The 18,132-nt window shown below is 49.8% G+C and overlaps 1 protein-coding gene across 1 annotated transcript; it reads right to left on the reverse strand.

Moving 5' to 3' along the window:
• Positions 1–4,092: 4,092 nt before the first annotated feature.
• On the reverse strand, positions 4,093–16,447 carry SLC1A5 (solute carrier family 1 member 5). Its single transcript, XM_069549268.1, has 8 exons — positions 14,337–16,447; positions 12,028–12,070; positions 11,522–11,569; positions 10,532–10,698; positions 7,544–7,777; positions 6,629–6,823; positions 6,336–6,470; positions 4,093–4,913 (listed from the first exon to the last, which is right to left on the reverse strand). Exons 1-8 carry the CDS (start codon positions 14,903–14,905, stop codon positions 4,679–4,681), a joined length of 1,626 nt encoding a protein of 541 aa, XP_069405369.1. The 5' UTR covers positions 14,906–16,447; the 3' UTR covers positions 4,093–4,678.
• Between the last annotated feature and the right edge of the window lie 1,685 nt (positions 16,448–18,132).

Here is an 18,132-nt window from a genome sequence, read left to right on the forward strand (position 1 = left end):
AGTCACTTAGTTGTGTCGGACTCTTCGCAACCCCTGGCAGGACTGTAGCCTGCCAGGCTTCTGTGTCCATGGAATTCTCCAGGCAAGAAGCTAAGGTAGCCATTCCGTTCTCCAGGGGAACTTCCTCACCCAGGGATCGAACCCTTGTCTCCTGCATTGCAAGCAGATTCTTTACCATCTAAGCCACCAGGGAAAGAGGGTGGCCTACCGCAATGTGGGATCTTAGTTCCATAATCAGGGATCAAACCCATTTCCCCTGGATTGGAAGGTGGATTCTTAACCATTTGACCACCAGGAAAGTCCCAAATTCCTATTCTTTTATTTCTCCTTTTTCTTTCAGTTTGGGCAATATGGGATTATTTTGTGTGTGTGAAAGGATTTGCTTTTTAAATTTTTATTTCTGATCCAAATATAGTTGATTTACAATGTCGTGTTAATCACTGCTATGCAGCAAAGTCATGCAGTTGTATACATACACACACACACACACACACACATTCATTTCTGTTGTGGCTTATTGTAGGATACTGAATCTAGTTCTCTGTGTTGCATAGCAGGACCTTGCTGCTTTTTGGAATCATTTTTAATACCAGGTGTGCGTGGGTTTTATTACCTATGAACCTCATTTGAGGAGAACCAAGAAGTCTTTCCTAGAGCTGACATGCAAGTCAGCACAAGCACTGGTGTGGCCCTGCCTGTGGTTTAAACACAAAAGAATTAACTTGCAGGTTATTAATTCATTGGTAAATGGTCCCTGCCAAGAGCCCCTTTTGTTTACTTTAGTTTCTGTGCCCCTGCGCAGCATGGGGGATCTTATTTCCCAGACCAGGGATGGGACCCATGCCTCCCGCAGTGGAAGTGCAGAGCCCCGACTGCTGGACCACCAAGAATCCCCTATTATCCTGGCTCTCTCTGGGGACCCCTTCCCTAGATCTCCCCCTGACCCAGCAGCCCAGGGTTAACACTAGGCACTGTGGGAGGAAACGTCTCAGTGGCTGTCAGACAGGCCAATGCGTTTACTAAGTAGCATCTCTTTTGTAGTATCACTACTGGACATCACAGAATATTTGGTCTGAAAAGCGAATGGCACACAAAGACATGTTTACAAATGCACTTTTATGCCCGGCAACTCCCAACTGGAAACGATGCAATGTCCTTGAACACATGAAATAAGCTGTATACATCAGACAGTGGAATACTTTTCAGTGATTAAGGTGGACAGGGGGAGGGATGAACTACTGATACGTGTGAAAACATGACTACATTTCTAAAGCATTATGCTGACTCAAAGGAGCTGATGCAAAAAGCTCCATGCTGTACAATTCTGCCACTGTGAAATTCTAAAAGAGACAAAAGGAAATCCTTCAGGATCAAAAGCAGATTAGTGGTGGTTGGACCCGGGGTGAAGGAAGGAAATAACTGCAAAGAAGCATGAGGAAATCTGGGGAGGCAGTGGGAATACTGTGTTTTGTGGTGGTGGTTTTTCAAGAGTGTAAGTATCTGCCAAAACTAATCCTTCAACTCCCCCGGTGGTCCTGAGGTTAGGACCCTGAGCTTCCACTGCATGGAGCACGGGTTTGATCCTTGGTCAGGGAACTAAGATCCCACAATTCTCAAGGTAAAAACCAAACCTCCTCCCATTGTGTGCTTTGATTGATGCAGTTTATTGTACGTAAGTTACACTCAATAATGTTGACCCCCTCCAGAAAGCAGAATTTGGCCACTACATATTCTTTCTATGTACATGTAATTTCTCCATAGATTGTATATGCAGTTTATTACATGTGTAGGTGTTTAAACAGCCATCCCTCATCACCCAAATCCAATCCATTCCCCCAAAAGCACAAAATAGAAAATTGGAGAATAACTGTTTCAGTTGAGGAGAATAAGACGCCTCTTTCTCCACCCAAAAACCCCAAATGATTTCCCTAAATATCATTCAACACTCTTATCAAACCCTTCTATAACTACCCACTAAGGATTCTGGCATAATAGAAAACATTGAAAACAATTAATTTTTCAACTCAATGGACTCATTAGTGGCTGTGTTTGTGCACAATACAGTTTTGCACAGAATCAGATATGTATCTTTTTTCTGGGTCACACAGCAATGATCAGATGTAACTAAATAGCTCCCCAGAAAGGTCAAAGTTACAAGATAACATTTATAATTGGATCCATATTGGTGGTGCCTCCAGGCACCTGCAGTCTACATAGAAACCCAGGGAGGGGAAGAGAATATCAATCATGAGTAATATGCTTCAACAATGCACAAGACAGGATCCTGTTAGAACAGGTGAGTCTTGATTGCTATCTTCCACATCAGGGATTCAAACAGGACTGCCAACAGTTACACAGCAAGTTTTTGATTCAAACAGCAAATTGGGATTTTTTAAAAAAAGAGCAAGCCATTGTTTTAGGGTAATGAGACTTAAGATATCAAGAGGTAGGGACTTCCCTGGCAGTCCAGTGGTTAAGACTTTGCCTTCCAATGCAGGGGATGTGGGTTCCATCCCTGGTTGGGGAGATAAGATCCCACATGCCTTGGGGGCCAAAAAACCAAAACAGAGGCAGTATTGTGACAAATTCAGCAAAGACTTAAAAAAAAAAAGATACCAAGAGGAAACTGCATTACTCTGGAGGTGGTTACAGTGGGAAAGGAATTTACCACTGGTGGTACAAAACTTTTAACTAAAAGATAACATACCTAGGAGAGATAATACCCACGTATTGTGTACCAGTTAATGTTTTTCAAACTGTTTACATCTGTGTAAACATCAGTCATATCAGGATACACATTTCCTGTCATAGAAAGTTGCCCTCAACTTTCCTGGTGGTCCAGTGGTTAAGAATGCGCTTCCAAGGCAGGGGGCACAATTTCAACAGCTGGTTGGGAACTAAGATGGCATATGCCCTACAGCTTGTTTAAAAAGAAAGTTCCTTTCTGCCCTCTCCAAATGGATAGATCTTCATGTGAAAGTCACTCAGCCACGTCCTGCTCTTTGGTCATGCCCTACTCTGTGGGCCGCAGTCCATGCAATTCTCCAGGCCAGAATGCTGGAGTGGGTAGCCTTTCCCTTTTCCAGGGGATCTTCCCAACCCAGGGATCAGACCCCGGTCTCCTGCATTGCAGGCAGATTCTTTACCAGTTGAGCCACAAGGGAAGCCCAAGAACACTGGAGTGGGTAGCCTATCCCCTCTCCAGTGGATCTTCCTGACCCAGGAGTCAGTCACCACTGTTCTGAGCTCTCTCATTATAGACCACTTTAGCTTGCTCTAGACTTTCATGGGACTTCTCAGGCGGCGCTAGTGGTAAAGAACCCACTTCAGGTTCGATCCCTCAAGAAAATCCCTGGAGGGAGGGCATGGGAATCCACTCCAGTATTCTTGCCTGGAGAATCTTATGGATTCAGCCTGGTGGGCTGTAGTCCATAGGGTCACACAGAGTCGGGCATGATTGAAGCAACTTAGCATGTAGACTTTCATATAAATGGAATTATAAGGCACTTACTATTTCTGGTTCCATTCACTCAAAATGTTATCTGTGAGATGCATCGCATTGAGTGTATATATATATACATATTTTCATATTTTTTTGTTTTTGTTTTTGCTCAGGAGCCTTCCATCAAATGATGATTGTACCCAGTAATCCAGTTGATGTTTCTAAGTTTTGGCAATTACGGAGAGCAACTCTAAACATCTGTGTACCAGTTTTTGAGTGAATAGGAACTTTCCTTTCTCTTGGGTACATTCCCAGGACTGAGACTCACAAGCTCCCTGGTTAAGTAGATATTTTAATATATGCTTTGACATTAAAACATCCCATTTTCATAATCACCCAGTGATTTTCCAAAATGACTAGACCATTTTGCATTCCCACCAGCAGCAACACGGGCTCTATCCACTTCCACATCCCAATTGGCACTTGGTATTGTTTTTGATCACTGCCATGCCAAGTGAAGTGGTATCTCATGGGGGTTTCCAATGGTGTTTTTCGATAAGCAGATATTTCATTTCAATGAAGCCCTATTTGTATTTTCTGTTGTTTTCTGCAGAGCTAGCATTTTTAGTCAAATTTTTACAGACATCTGATGAGATAGACCAGACAGTTTTATTATAAACCTCCTCAGAGTAACAGCAATGTGTTAGCAGTCTCCCTTCAGTTTCCCCAAGGAGTGTTTGCTATTGTGGAGACAGAGGGCCTGGGGACAGGGTGGGATGTACCGTGGAGAGTCACAGAACACACACACACAAGCAGCCACAGCCACCAAAATAACCAGCAAAAGAGCCAGCAACCTGTCAGAACATCCTTGCTCTCAGAGAGCAGAACTTCCCATGATGCCCTGTGCCCTGAGACAGGAAGGCCAGGCAGGCTGCCAGGACGGGGTGTGGAGGCCACGTTCCCTCTCCATCTTCTATGGTTTCCTAGCCTTAGGTGGGGCCTGGGTAGACTTGGAAACAGTCACACACACACACACACACACTCATTCACACTCAAGCAGCATACACCCCAGCAGCGAGGCCTCCCGGATCTGACGTCAGGGAGGGAAGCTGAGGCCCATGGCTCCCGAGTGTGTGGTCAGGGCCCTCCAAAAGGCCTTGTTTGTCCGTTCATCCATCCCCCGTGATTCCAATGTCCAGAGCAACCCCATGGCGCAGGGAAGGTCTCTACAGGATTTCACATGACTGATTCCTTCTCACAGGTGTCAGCATCCCCAGCAGGTCCCGGGCAGCCTTTGAGGAGAGGGTTCCCCTCCTCGCTGGGGACCGGCAGCGCGGCCAGGGGCATTTCACTCTTCACCTGGATTAGCTCCGGCATGGAGTTGCTTTTCTCTGTGCGATCCAGGTAACTCTGGAGGAGTCCCGCCCCAAAGGCGTCACCTTCCACGTTGAGGATGGTACAGGACCGGTCCCTGAAGGGGGAACAGTGACAGGGAAGTGAGTGGGAGGGGAGAGGTCAGGCCCCAGCCCCACCCCCCTCCCCCGAAATCTTCATAATCCCAAGGGCCCCATCATGCAGTTCTCTGCTTTAGAACCTCAAAGATCTCCTCCATTCTCCCTGGATCCCCAGCAATCCTCCTTCCAGTAAAACACAAGATTCGTTCCTTCTGGAACCTCAAAAAGTCACCCCTCCCTTTCCTGGGGGCCCCAGAAGACCCCTCAATGCCTCTTTCTCCTTCTGAAATACTACATTCTCCCTCAGGCCCCCTGAACTCCCTAGAACCCTAAGGATCTTCTTCCTTCCTCTTCTTATACATTTTGTGTGGGTGTGTATGCTATTAAAAAAAATTGAGATCTAATTCAGATATCATAAAATTCATGCTTTAAAAGCATACAACTCAGTGGGTTTTAGATTTTTTTCAGAGTTAGGCAATCACCACTATTTAATTCCAGATTATTTTCATCACAGCAGAAAGAAACCCTTGTATCCATTAAGCAAGTATTTCCCATTTCCTCCCACACTGCAGCCCTAGGCAACCACTAATCTACTTTGTCTATACATCTGCTTCTTCTGAACAGTTCATATAAATGGAATCATATACAATGTGGTCCTTTGTGTCTGGTTTCTTTCACTTAGCATAATATTTTCAAGGGTCATATGTTACGTATGTTTTTCTCACTGCTTCATTCCATTGTATTGCTGGGTAATATTCCATCGTATGGACATAGGACACTTTGCTTATCCATTTATCAACTGATCAGTATTTGGTTTGTTTCCCCCTGTTTGCTCTTATGAATGGTGCTGCCATGAACAGTTATGTACAAGTTTTTGTGGCCATGTTTTCAATTCTCTTGGGTTTAAACTTAGGGGTGGTATTGCTAAGATACATGGTAACTCTCTAAGTTTTGAAACTAAACTGTCTTCTAATCTTTTAGGTTCTAATGCTTCATCATGATAGCTAACAGTGATGTAGCACTTACTACTTACCGTTCTAAGAAAGCTGCTTGTATTACGTTATCTAATCCTTCAGGAGAAACTATTCTCATTTACAGATGGAGAAACTGAGACACAAGGAGATTAAGTTTTTATGTGTGATAAAGTTTCCGTGTGTAATATTATGTGTAATAATCTTACACATCTTATGTCCAAGGTCATAATAGCCAGCAACAGCTGATCTGGGAGCCTGATTGAAGAGTCTGCTCTATTAACTACTTTGGAACCCCAAAGATCCCTTCCTTCCCTCTGACTGGAATACTCTAGATCCTTTCCCCTTTCTTCTAGAATTCCTTCCTTCCTCTCCTCTTCTGCTCAGAGGCTATCAATGACCCTCTTGCTCATTCCCTTTCCCAGGAGTACCCCTGAGCAAACCCTGAAATCCCAAACCCACACTCACACTAGCCAGTCCACGGCCAAGATCAAGGAGATGTCGTGAACCGGCAGGTTGACCGCCTCGAGGATGATGGCCAGAGTGAGCACCGCTCCAGATGGGATGCCCGCCGCACCCACACTGGATGCTGTGGCCGTGACCCTGGGGGAGGAGAAGGGAGGTCACAAGGAGGTCCCTGGGTAGTGGGAGAAGCTGCGGGGGTGGGGGTGGGGGGGGTGGCTGCTCTGCCCAGGTTTTCTCCGTTGTCAAGGGAGGGGTCAGGTGGTCGGGGGTCCCCGCCGCAGCCACCCCACACTCACAGGATGGTGATAATCTTCACGAAGTCCAAGGACCGGTGGTTGAGCTGTGCAATGAACACTGCAGCCACACACTGGAAGAGCGCGGCACCGTCCATGTTGACCGTGGCACCGATGGGCAGAATGAAGCGGCTGATGTGTCTGGCCACTCCATTCTTCTCCTCCACACACTTCATCATCAGCGGCAGCGTGGCGGAGCTGCGAGGGACCACAGATCAGAGTCAGCGTTTGCTCCCTAGGCCAGGCCAGTCGGGACCCGCCCACTGCCCAAGCCACGCCCCTGACCACCCTGGGTCAGGCCCCGCCCACAGTGCCTCCCCTGGGGCAAAAGCTCGGCTCACCGGCTTAGACCCCCTGCTTCCCACACCCCCAGCCCTCCCCAGCCCTCCATGCCCTTCTCTTCCCAGAGAGAGAAGGCACTAGGGATCCCATAGAGTGAAAACACTCCAAAATATAGAGTCCAGGACCCCGAGGGAGAGTACCGACCACTACTTGCCAAATACACATAAAGACTCCTACCTAAATTCTGAGTGCTCGCTGACTCACACCCCTTCCTATAACAGACCTCGACTAAGCTGCTGTAGGGAGGGTTGGGTTCCGAGGGGACAGGGCCAGCAGATGGACAAACTACCCAGGAGGGGTGGAAGGAGATTTAGAGAGGTTGGATCCAGGGTCCTAGAGTCCCTCAAGGGCAGGCCTGGGGGCGGGGAGAGCTTCTCCGGAGGAATAAATCTCCAAGACAGCAGTTTCTTAAGAAGAGGGGTTTTCCAGGACCTTATGAGAAACATACCGAAGTATGGCCTCTGTGCCCAGATCCCATGTCCCACAAACAAACTTCCAGGGCTTTTTAGACATCAGATGCCCACTCCAGATCCCCTACTCTTAAAAATCCTGTCCTGGTCCACCCCAAGGTCATACCTGGAGGAGGTCCCAAAGGCAGTGGCCAGCGGCGTCATGATTCCCCACAGGAAGCGGTAGGGGTTCTTGCGGGCGAAGAGGAAGTAGATGAGGGGCAGTATCAGGAGCCCGTGGATGGCGTGGCCCAGCAGGCAGCACAGGATGTATTTGCCAAGACTGGCAAAGAGCAGCCCCACGTCCTCCATCTCCACGATCTTGCCGGCCACCAGGAACAAGATGCCCACAGGGGCGTACCTAAGTACCCAAAAGACATTGCCACCTCTAATCATGCGCTCACCCAGTGCCAGGCACTGTGCTGGGCACATCTCAGCCTTCCTCAAAGTCAGGAAGTGCCCACTGCATTGTGGGCTGATGTTTGGACACCTCCCCTGTCATCTGCCACTCTCTCCCCTTGAACATGGTGCTGCTGGGATGTAAAAGAAGTCTGGATGGTTCCATCACCACCTGGAGTAGATTCACCCACCAGATCTGCACTTAACACATGACCAGGAAGGAAACACCCACCATGCATACCATTTACATTTTCTGGGGTTTGTTACAGCAGCTGACATGACTTAAACCAATATACTATCTCTCCATGAAAAATAAGGATTGTGACTCATGTCTTAATGACAGCTCCCAGGTATGAAGCATTTATGATGTGCTGAGCCCTTGAAGAGGATGGAATCTTCACCACAACCCCAGGAGGGAGCTTTTATTTTGAGACTCTTGCAGCTATCATTGCATTAAGCAAAATCAAATCGGTCTATAAAACAGGGACCCATAATGCTACCAACTTCACAAGAACTATGGGAAGATTAAATGAGATGCCAGTTGAAATGAGTTGAAAGCTTTCTGTGCCCAATAAGTAAAGTCTATAGACTTCAGCTAGGCTTCCCTGGTGGCTCAGTGGTAAAGAAGTTGCCTGCCAATGCAGGTTCGATCCCTGGGTTGGGAAGATCCCCTGGAGGGGGATATAGCAACCCACTCCAATATTCTTGCCTGGGAAATGCCATGGGACAGAGGAGCCTGAAGGGCTACAGTTCATGGGGGGTCTCAAGACTCCGACACAACTTGGCAACTAAACAACAACTAGACTTCAGCAGGGATTTATTCTAACTCCTGGAGTGAAGATCCCAGGGGTTGCTCGTGCCTCCCTGCCAGGAGGGCTCCCATCATCACCTTGACTGTCTGATCACTATAGCTACTTGTTTTCAAACCCTTTTTCCTCTACTTTTTTTTTAAAAAAACATTTATTTGGCTGTGCTGAGAGTTAGTTGCAGCATGTGGACCTAGTTCCCTGACCAGGGACAGAACCTAGGCCTCCTGCATTGGAAGCGTGGAGTCTTAACCACTGGACCACTAGGGAGGTGCCCCCTTTCTCCTCTTTAGTAACAGAAGAAAAGCACCATTTCCCAGCCACCCGTGTACCACGGTTTGGCCAAATGCCTGAACTTTAGCCACTGGGATGTGCCCAGAAATTATACCATTACTTGACAAATACTAGCTAAGCTCATTTACTGTAGGCACGCTATGGGTCAGGCACTGACCCAAGAACTTTACACATATTAACTCATTCATGCCTAGCACTATCAATTCCATTTTCCACATGGGCAAACTGAGGCATGGCAAGATAAATAACATGTCATAGGGCACAGAGCTGGGAAGTGGCAGCACCAGGATGGGATCTAGGCTATCCAGCTGCAGAGCCTACTCTGACCCAACCACCAAGTGTTTTCTACTGGGTTTCCCAGGTGGCTTGGTGGTTAAAAAAAAAAAAAAAAGAAAGAAAAAAAAAACCGGTTTGCCAGTACAGGAAACACAGATTCCATCCCTGGGTCAGGAAGATCCCCTGGAGTAGGAAATGGCAACCCACTCCAGTATTCTTGCTTGGAAAAATCCCATGGACAGAGTTGCCTGGCAGGCTCCAGTCCATGGGGTTGCAAGGAGTCCGACACGACTGAGCAACTAAACAACAAACTTTTTCTATTAGTTCCAACAGCAGCTTTGTAGATGTCAGCTACACTGGAATCAAGGTCAGGGAGGGAGATTTGGTAAAAACGCAGCAGCCCTAACCCACCTCCTAATTTCCTTTTTTGGCCATGCTGCATGACATGTGGGATTCTTGTTCCCCAACCAGGGACTGAACCCTCACCAGCCTGCATTGGAAGCACAGAGTCAACCACTGGACCGCCAGGAAAGTCCCCCACCTCTTGATGTCTGACCTTCTGATCTAGGATGGGGGCTAGAATCAACGTGACACCATGTGGAGACACGGCAGAGGGAGGTGGCAAGGGTGAAGCCGAAAGCCTCAGCATGTGTTGTTTTCCCTCATTATCCGAGGCCATTTAACAGAAGCTCATACATATTAATAATAATCGTAGCTGACATTAAGTGAATGCTCAGTAAGTGAGAGATATTTACAACACTTTCTAAGTGCTTTACTTACGCCCCAGTCACTCGTTTCATCTTCATGATAACCCTATAAAGCAGGCACTATTCTCAATCATTGACCCAAAGGCAAACATTTGATGACACTGAAATCCAGAAAACTGAGATGCGTTAGCCAGGCCGTGGCCACAGCCCGGCTGTCTTTTTGTCACCTTTCAGTGCCAGGTCGTGCTAGTGGTAAAGAACCTGCCTGCCAATGCAGGAAACATAAGAGACTCAGGTTCAATCCCTGGCTTGGGAAGATCCCCTGGAGGAGGGCATGGGAATCCACTCCAGTATTCTTGCCTGGAGAATCCCATGGACAGAGGAGCCTAGTGGGCTGCAGTCCAAAGGGTTGCAAAGAGTTGGACACGACTGAAGCGACTTAGCAGTGGGATCAAGAAGGTTCTGGGATCAGTCTTAGCTCTCATGGAATACAGCACTGTCGTCTTACAGATAAGAAAACTGAGGCACAGAGAGAGTAAGTCACTTGTCCAAAGCCACACAGCCAGGGAACAGTCAGTGTGAGACTAGATGATCTGGTTTGAAGGGACAGAGGTCCCCACTCCCATCACTTACCACATGATCCAGGACACCAGCACCATGGTGGCATCATTGAAGGAGTTGAAGAAGCGAATGAGCAGCTCTCCCTCGGGCCCCAACTTCCGCAGGGCGACGCCAAAGATGATGGCAAACACCACCAGGCCCAGGATGTTCATACCTTCAACCTCGCCCCCGGTGGGCACCTTTGGGCAAGAACAGATGGGGTCAGGAGGGGCCATTCAGTCAACCTGCACAGGGACTGGGGGCCTGTCCTGAGCACTGCTGGGACCCAGCAGAGACAAGATCATTCCCCAGGCCCCTTCCTCCAAAGGCTCATAGTCCAGGTCCAGGGACCACCCAGAGAGGGCAAGGGAGAACCCAAGGGAGTAGGGGAACTGAGGAAAGCAGTGCTGCCAAATTCAGAGGAGAGGGATCAGGAGGACTTCCTGAAGGAGAGGGCTAAGACTTGGAGACTGGGGTGAACAAGGTAGAGCGGGGAAGAGGTAGAAGGTTCTAGAGTGGTAACAATATGCAACAACCTAGAAATGACTCTAATTCAGGCATTCAAAGAAGAGAAAGAAGCTGGAGTAGAATGGGCTGGGCAGTGTCACAAGATGGGGCTGGGTGGGTGGATGGGCAGGGGTGGGGCTTCACAGAGCCCCATGGACTATGGCGAGGAGCCTGGGCTTTCTTCCGAGGGTACTCAGAAGCATGAGAGGGCTTTAGGTGGAAGAGAGGAGAGGTCAGGTTCACACTTTGGAAAGCCAGGCTGAAGGGGGGTGGGGGTGAGAATAACAACCCAGATCAGAGCATGGCTGTAAGGAGGAAGAAGGGCAAAAGGGAGATTCCAGAAAGTCAGAAAAGACGGAAATTGGGGAGGGGCTTCAGAGAATTTAAAACAGACTGCACCCCAAATGCTAGAAGATCCTGAGGGCAGACAAGACAGGGGAAGAACAAAGTGAAAAAGTCCACAGCAATGGGCCAAGGTGCAGCCCCCCACCCACCCCAACCCTTCCCACCTCTTACCTTCACCGGGCTGCCGTTGAACAATATCTCCTTATAGGAGGTAGTGTACTGCAGGAGGGGTTGGGAAGAGTCAGGATCAGTTGTCATTGTCAGTTGTCATCGAGGCTCCCCCATCTGACCCTGGCTCTGTTAATACTCAAAGCCCCCCATAGGCACCCCTTATACTGATTTTGTTCCATCCCACCATCAACCCCACTGCAGTAGGACCATTCATATCCCCAATTTCCAGAGGTGGACATTGTGAGGCTCACAGAGAGGTAAAGGCCCTTGCTCAGGGTCACCCAGCTAGAATTAGAACCCAGACAGGGCTCAGAACCCATATTCTCATGAGAGACATGGATGGGTTTCATTCATAGGTCATCTGGGAGCCCTGCACTATGGCTATAAATAGGTAGACATCTGTGTTTTTCCAGGTGCCACCCCAAGTCAGGCATCCAGTGGCTGAGACTGCCTATCTCCCTCCCTGCCCACCCTCCCAACCGCTAGGGACACCCCCAAAGACTCACTGAGCGGAAGGCTGCAGACACCAGGTTGGAGGGGAAGATATTTCTGCAGAAAGAAACATGGGCAGGGTTAGGGGGGGCGGAGGGAGTATTAGACAAGGCAGGAGATCAGGGGGTATCAGGGTTACTGGGTTGGCTTCTTGGAGTGAAGGGAACCTTTGTGGCCCCATTTGTATCCAGACGTGGTCCCCAACCATGCCTCAGCTAGGCAGAAATGGACCTGGCCCTGCACATTTTTCCAGGGTGTGGGGAGTCTGAGCTGGACTCTGGGGCCCCAGGAGACTAGTGTTCTAGCCCCAAGGGAGTGTTGATTAAGACTGAGGAATGCCAGCTTCCCATGCTGGCTGGGGCAGGGTTACAGGACCTGGGCTCCACCCCTGTAGCAGCCTCAATACCCAGGACATCTTGCATCAGCCACTTCCTCCTTCAAGCCTGAGGAAGGGCTGGCCCTGGGGGCTGCCTGGTAGGTTGCAGGGTGTGGGGAAGATCTGGGTATGTTGGAGAGAAAGTGACAAGGATTGGCTGTGCTGTCCTGAAGGCATCTTTGTTTATGCGGCCACTCTTGTGTGAGGGTGTCTGAGCGTGATTAAGGGTACAGCGGCATGCATTAAACCCCATGGAGTGTGTGAGGGAGTCAGACAGTGGCCCCCTGTCTCTCAGGTTAAGACAAAAATAACAGCCAAGGCAACTATGGGCATTGGACTAAGTGGTGTATATAAATCAACTCATTTCATCCCCCATTTGACAAGAAAGTAAACTGAGGCACTGACAGGTGAAGAAACTTGCAGGACTGGCAGAGCTGGGATTTGAGCCCTGCTGGTTGCTTTCACAGTCCCAACCACTTGGTAACCTCAGATCCTCCCTCTCACCAAAGCCATGGGTACGAGCTGGTGTGGGGGGGGTGGTGGTGGCACGGGTTAGTGTCTAGAGATATGTGACCCTGAAGGTGTACGTGAGTGTCTATGAGCTGTGTTTAGGCAGTGTTTCACATGTTGGTGTGATCGGCAGCATCAGTGAGTGGCTGTTTGTGCTAAAAAGGTGGGAGTACCCAGTGGGTGTGACGGTATAAGCCCCCGTGTCAGTAAGATGGCACAGCCGCGTGTCTGTGTGCCTGTGTCCAGCTGTGTGTCAGCTGCTTATAAAGCTGGGTGGTTCTGAGATGTTCCTGGTCAGTTGTCGAGTGACTGGCCAAGTGCGTTACGTGGATCTGGCATAAGAGCAAAGCTTGTACACATAAAAACAGCCTTCAGGTGGCTGTCTGTCTGCAGGTCAGCCTGTATTCAGCCAGGCCAGCCAGGGCTGGGTCGGGACGCAGCTATCTGTCTGAGCCAGGAGGTGCCCACCCACGTTAACTTCTGGACACCCAGCCTTCCCCCAATATCAGGCTGCGTTGATGCCAAGAGGCCGGGGGGAACACTGTTCCGTGACTCGTCATTTCCTTCTGCCACTTCCGGGAAGTCCCCAACCAACCTGGAGATACTGAATCAGCAGCCCTCAGAGGCAAGGCCGTGTGGACCCAGCCCGTCCGCCCTCCTTAAAAGGGAGAAGAGCTATTCTTGAGGAGCAGGGAGCAAAAGCCTGAAGGAAAAGAATCTGCCCCCTCTCTGGGCAGCCTAGTGCCAGCGGAGGGCAGCCGGGGCCAGACAGAACAGGAAATGGGATGGTAAGGCTGCACAGGTGGCAGCATGCATGGTCCAGCACAGATGAACTAAGCGTGGAAGAGAGGCTCAGAAAAGGACCTGGCTTTGTCTGGGTGACACATGGTGGGGGAACCACATGGGAAGAGGGCCTGGTTGGGGGAGGGTCCCCTCCAATCTCCTCAAGTCCTTCAGGGCTCCCTGATGCAGAGCTCCCCAAACTTTTATCCAGACAAGGGACTTAAATCTTTATCCAGAAATCTCATCCTGGGGCCCTCCAACACTCAAAGATTCCCTTCCAATATCCCCTCAGCATCCTCCCCTTTAACAGCAGAGACCCTCCTAGGCCCCCCAATCAACACATCCTCCCCACCACCCTGGCTGCCAAGCATCACTGCTAAGACTTTCATGCCTATCACTGTCCTGTGGGGTCCCCTTTATGTACCCAAGCCCTCATATTTAGAAACCTCCAGGAGTGCGTCCTCACCCTCCTTATCCTGACCCTCCCCAGAGCCCCCCCAACTATCCCACCCCGTTTTCCTGAGGCCCTGGAGATGTCCCGGGCCCCCCACCCCAGGACCCCAACCCCTCTTCCATCCACGTGGCGACTCCCCTTCCCACCAAGCTGAAGCACCCCTATCCCCCACCCCTCCACCAGATAGGGCGGGCTCTGACCTCACAAGATCCAGGAACGAATCGAGCACCTCCTTGGTGGGGGCCTCTTCCACCGGGCCCATGGCCCCGACCGAGGTGTTGATGGCGGCGAAGGCGGCGCCCGGCTGCAGCGCGAGCGCCAAGCCCACGCCGAGCGCCGACGCTAGCAGTGTGGTGACAAGGAAAAAGAGCAGCGCCCAGGCGCCCAGGCGGCCGAGCGCGCTCGGATCCAGGCTGGCGGCGCCGCCGATCAGGCTGCACACCACCAGCGGTAAGATGATCATCTTTAACAGGCGGAGCAGCAGCTCTCCCGGAAAGGAGAAGGCTTCTAGGCGAGCGGGGCCCAGGGCGAGCGCGCCGCCGGCTCCCGAGACCCCCAGGCCCAGTGCCACGCCAGCCACCACGGCCACCACCGTCAGCAACACCAGCAGGTTGGCGCGAAGGCAGCGACGCACCTGATCCCTGGAACAGCAACGGCCGCCTTTTACCGAGCCTACGTCCTCTATGGGGACCAACGTCGAGACACCGTTGGCGGTGGGTTCCGCCGCCGCGTACCCTTTGGGGTCTCCCTTAGGCGGATCGGCCACCATGATGAACGCCCCTGGGGTTCCTTAGCGCCTGCAAGCTGGGAGCGCTTGGGGTTCCTTCTCAGGACGCTGACGTTCCTTAACACTTTAACAGAGTCCGGAGGCCAGAACTTTCAAGAATTCTTTGCAGTTGTGAGTTCACAGCGCTCAAGTTCCTTGGCTCTTAGAAGCTGAAATGTTTGAGAGTCCCTTGGCTGGGCGCTGGGGTTCCTCTGTTCTCAGTCTGTGCCCGGCGCTGAAAGCTGGGAGGTGGGAGCGCTGGCGTTCTTGACCGTAGGGGTTAGGAATACGGGAGTTTCTCGAAGTGGGACCCTGGGGTCCTCGGCTCCGGAAGGGTTGAAGACGTCCGGGGGGCGGCGGTCTTCAAGAGGCTAGGTCCTGGTGGCTCAGATCCGGGACGCCTGGATCCGGGAGGCGGGAACCTGGCGATTGGCGGGGTCCTGGAAACAGAGGGCTGGGGAGTCTGAGTCTGGGGGCCAGAAGACGGAGCTCCGGGAAGAAGGGAGCCAGGTTCTTGGGTCCAAGAGGGGAGATTCGAGCCCCGGGATGCCGAAGGCGGTGGCCCGAGACCCCGGGAGTAAACAGCTGCTAGCCTATACCAAACCTCCCGAGCGCGCCGCGTGGCTCTGAGTGGCTTTGGCGGAAGCTGGCGGGACTAAGAATCCCGGGGCGAGGCCTGAGAGAGCCGGAGAGGAGCGCACCGCTGGCGATTGGCTCTCGCGCTTATAGGGCGGGACTTAGGGCCGGGGTGGGCGGGACTTAGGGCCGGGGTGGGTGGGCCCAAGGCACCCCGAGGGAAGGCAAAGTAACAGTTTGTATTTAGGGGCAGGGGCAGGGTCCGGGTGGGGTGTGGAGGGTCCGCAGGGGCTGGGCGTTGGAAGGAGGTTTGTTTTTCCTCCTAGAAAGGCTAGGATTGGGGGCTCTAAACCACAAAAGTCCCTGGAGCCAAATCATCTAGAAAGTGCCAGGTAATCCGCGGGGGGCTTATCGTGTAAATCTGTTTAGCTCCTACCGCCCTAAATTCCGTTTTTTTTTTTTTTCCCTCGTTGCCAATTCCTCGATGTCGAAGTAAAATACAGATCCCTCACGTGATTGGTTAAGATTTAAATAAAATGGAGTGATTGAATGATGTTAATAATTTTCAGAATAAAGGTTCTCAGTTCAGAGCCCCACACGTGTCGATTAATGGCAGAATCGATGCGTTTGAACGGTGGTGCTAGAGAAGACTCTTGGGAGTCCCTAGGACTGCAAGGAGATCCAACCAGTCCATCTTAAAGGAGACCGGTCCTGGGTGTTCATTGGAGGGACTGATGCTGAGGCTGAAATTCCAATATTTTGGCCACCTCAGGCGAAGAGTTGACTCATTAGAAAAGACCTTGATGCTGGGAGGGATTGGGGGCAGGAGGAGAAGGGGACGACAGAGAATGAGATGGCTGGATGGCATCACAGACTCGATGCGCATGAGTTTGGGTGAACTCCGGAAGCTGATGATGGACAGGGAGGCCTGGCATGCTGAGATTCATGGGGTCACAAAGAGTCGGACACAACTGAGCGACTGAACTGAACTGAAGATTGTAATCCACTTCCCCCAGGTAGGTAATTTGCAGTTATCTATTTTAAATGGTAATTCAGTTTAAGGCTTTTACTTTCACCAAATATTTTCCTCTTTTTATTATGAACATTTTCAAGATACAAAAAAGTTTAGAGGATTTTACAGTGAACACCCAAATAGCCCAGACCTAGAGTCTAGAGTTATTTCACCATACTTCTATATACAATCTCTATACATTTATCTTTCTCTAGCCATCTACCCATTCACCTTCTTTGGATACATGTCAAAGTAAGTTGCAAATATCAGCGCCCTTTCCAAACAATTAAGGATGCATTTATTAATCACAGTTCAATATTTGTATGCAATCCTCTTTATTTATTTTTTTATTTTGGGGCCATGCTGACTGGCTTGTGGGATCTTAGTTCCCTGACTAGGGCTTGAACCCACATTTTGGGCAATGAAAGTGCTGAATCATAACCACTAGACCACCAGTGAATTCCCTGTACACAGTCCTTTTTCACAAAATGCACAAACCATTAGTGACGCCTGCTGGTTTTTGACAAATGCGTATGCCTGATTTCACCGGAATCTCCAAAACTGCTTGGTGAGGTTGGGTCCACTAATATACCCATTCTCCAGATGGGCAAAACTGGGCCTTATGGCCAGAGGAAGTCACTCACCTTGAAGCCGCACCTGAAGGGAGCTGGGAGTTGCAAACCTGCCTCTCTAGACCCTACCCTTAAAGGGAATCAGTTGTGATCTCCTATTTCTCCTGGCCATGTTGAAATCCTACTTCTTTCCCACCTGGACTGTTCTCTGATAACATATCAGGTGTTCACACTTGTAAAGACTATTGATAGTGATCATCTCAGAGGCTTCCTTCTGAAGCAACTGTGGGGCCTTAGGCAAGTCACCACCTCTATAAGCCTGTTTTCACTTATAAGTCTGTAAAATGGGGAGAATAATAGTAGCCCAGACCTCCTTGGGTACTAAAGATCAAATGAGACCCTAGATGCAAAGTATTTAGATGGAGTACAGGTTAACCCCTAATAAAGTTAACTATGACTACTCTTATTGTTGTCACTATCTTTCTAAAATATTTGTTGTTGCTGTTCAGCCACTCACTCATGTCCAACTCTTTGCAACCTCATGGACTGCAGCATGCCAGGCTTCCCTGCCCCTCATTATCTCCTGGAGTTGGCTCAAACTCATGTCCATTGAGTTGGTGATGCCATCACTCCCTTCTTCTGTCCTCAATCTGTCCCAGCATCAGGGTCTTTTCCAATCAGTTGGCTCTTTGCATCAGATGGCCAGAGTATTGGGGCTTCAGCTTCAGTGTCAGTCCTTCCAGTGAATATTCAGGGTTGATTTCCTTTAGGGTTGACCACTTTGATCTCCTTGTTGTCCAAAGACTTTCAGGAGTCTTCTCCAGCACCACAGTTTGAAATCATCAATTCTTTGGCACTCGGCCTTCTTTATGGTCCAACTCTCACATCTATACATGACTACTGGAAAAACCATAACTTTGACTGTTTGCCATCACTTTGTTGGCAAAGTAATGTCTCTGCTTTTCAATACACTGTCTACATTTGTCATAGCTTTTCTTCCCAGAAGCAATAAATAAATAAATATTATTATTTTATTAAAATATTTTAATATTTATGTTATTTATTTGGCT

The sequence above is a fragment of the Ovis canadensis genome, chromosome 14, assembly GCF_042477335.2.
Source record: "Ovis canadensis isolate MfBH-ARS-UI-01 breed Bighorn chromosome 14, ARS-UI_OviCan_v2, whole genome shotgun sequence".
Lineage (NCBI taxonomy): Eukaryota > Metazoa > Chordata > Mammalia > Artiodactyla > Bovidae > Ovis > Ovis canadensis.

Bases quoted from the DNA above. Each gene is read 5' to 3' on its own strand.
- SLC1A5 (XM_069549268.1), bottom strand. From the start codon at position 14,905: ATGGTGGCCGATCCGCCTAAGGGAGACCCCAAAGGGTACGCGGCGGCG. The intron at 11,570-12,027 runs GTGAGTCTTTGG...CCCCTCCTGCAG, and splicing joins TGTCTGCAGCCTTCCGCTCA to TACACTACCTCCTATAAGGA. The intron at 6,471-6,628 runs GTGAGTGTGGGG...CTCCTCCCCCAG, and splicing joins GTGAAGATTATCACCATCCT to GGTCACGGCCACAGCATCCA.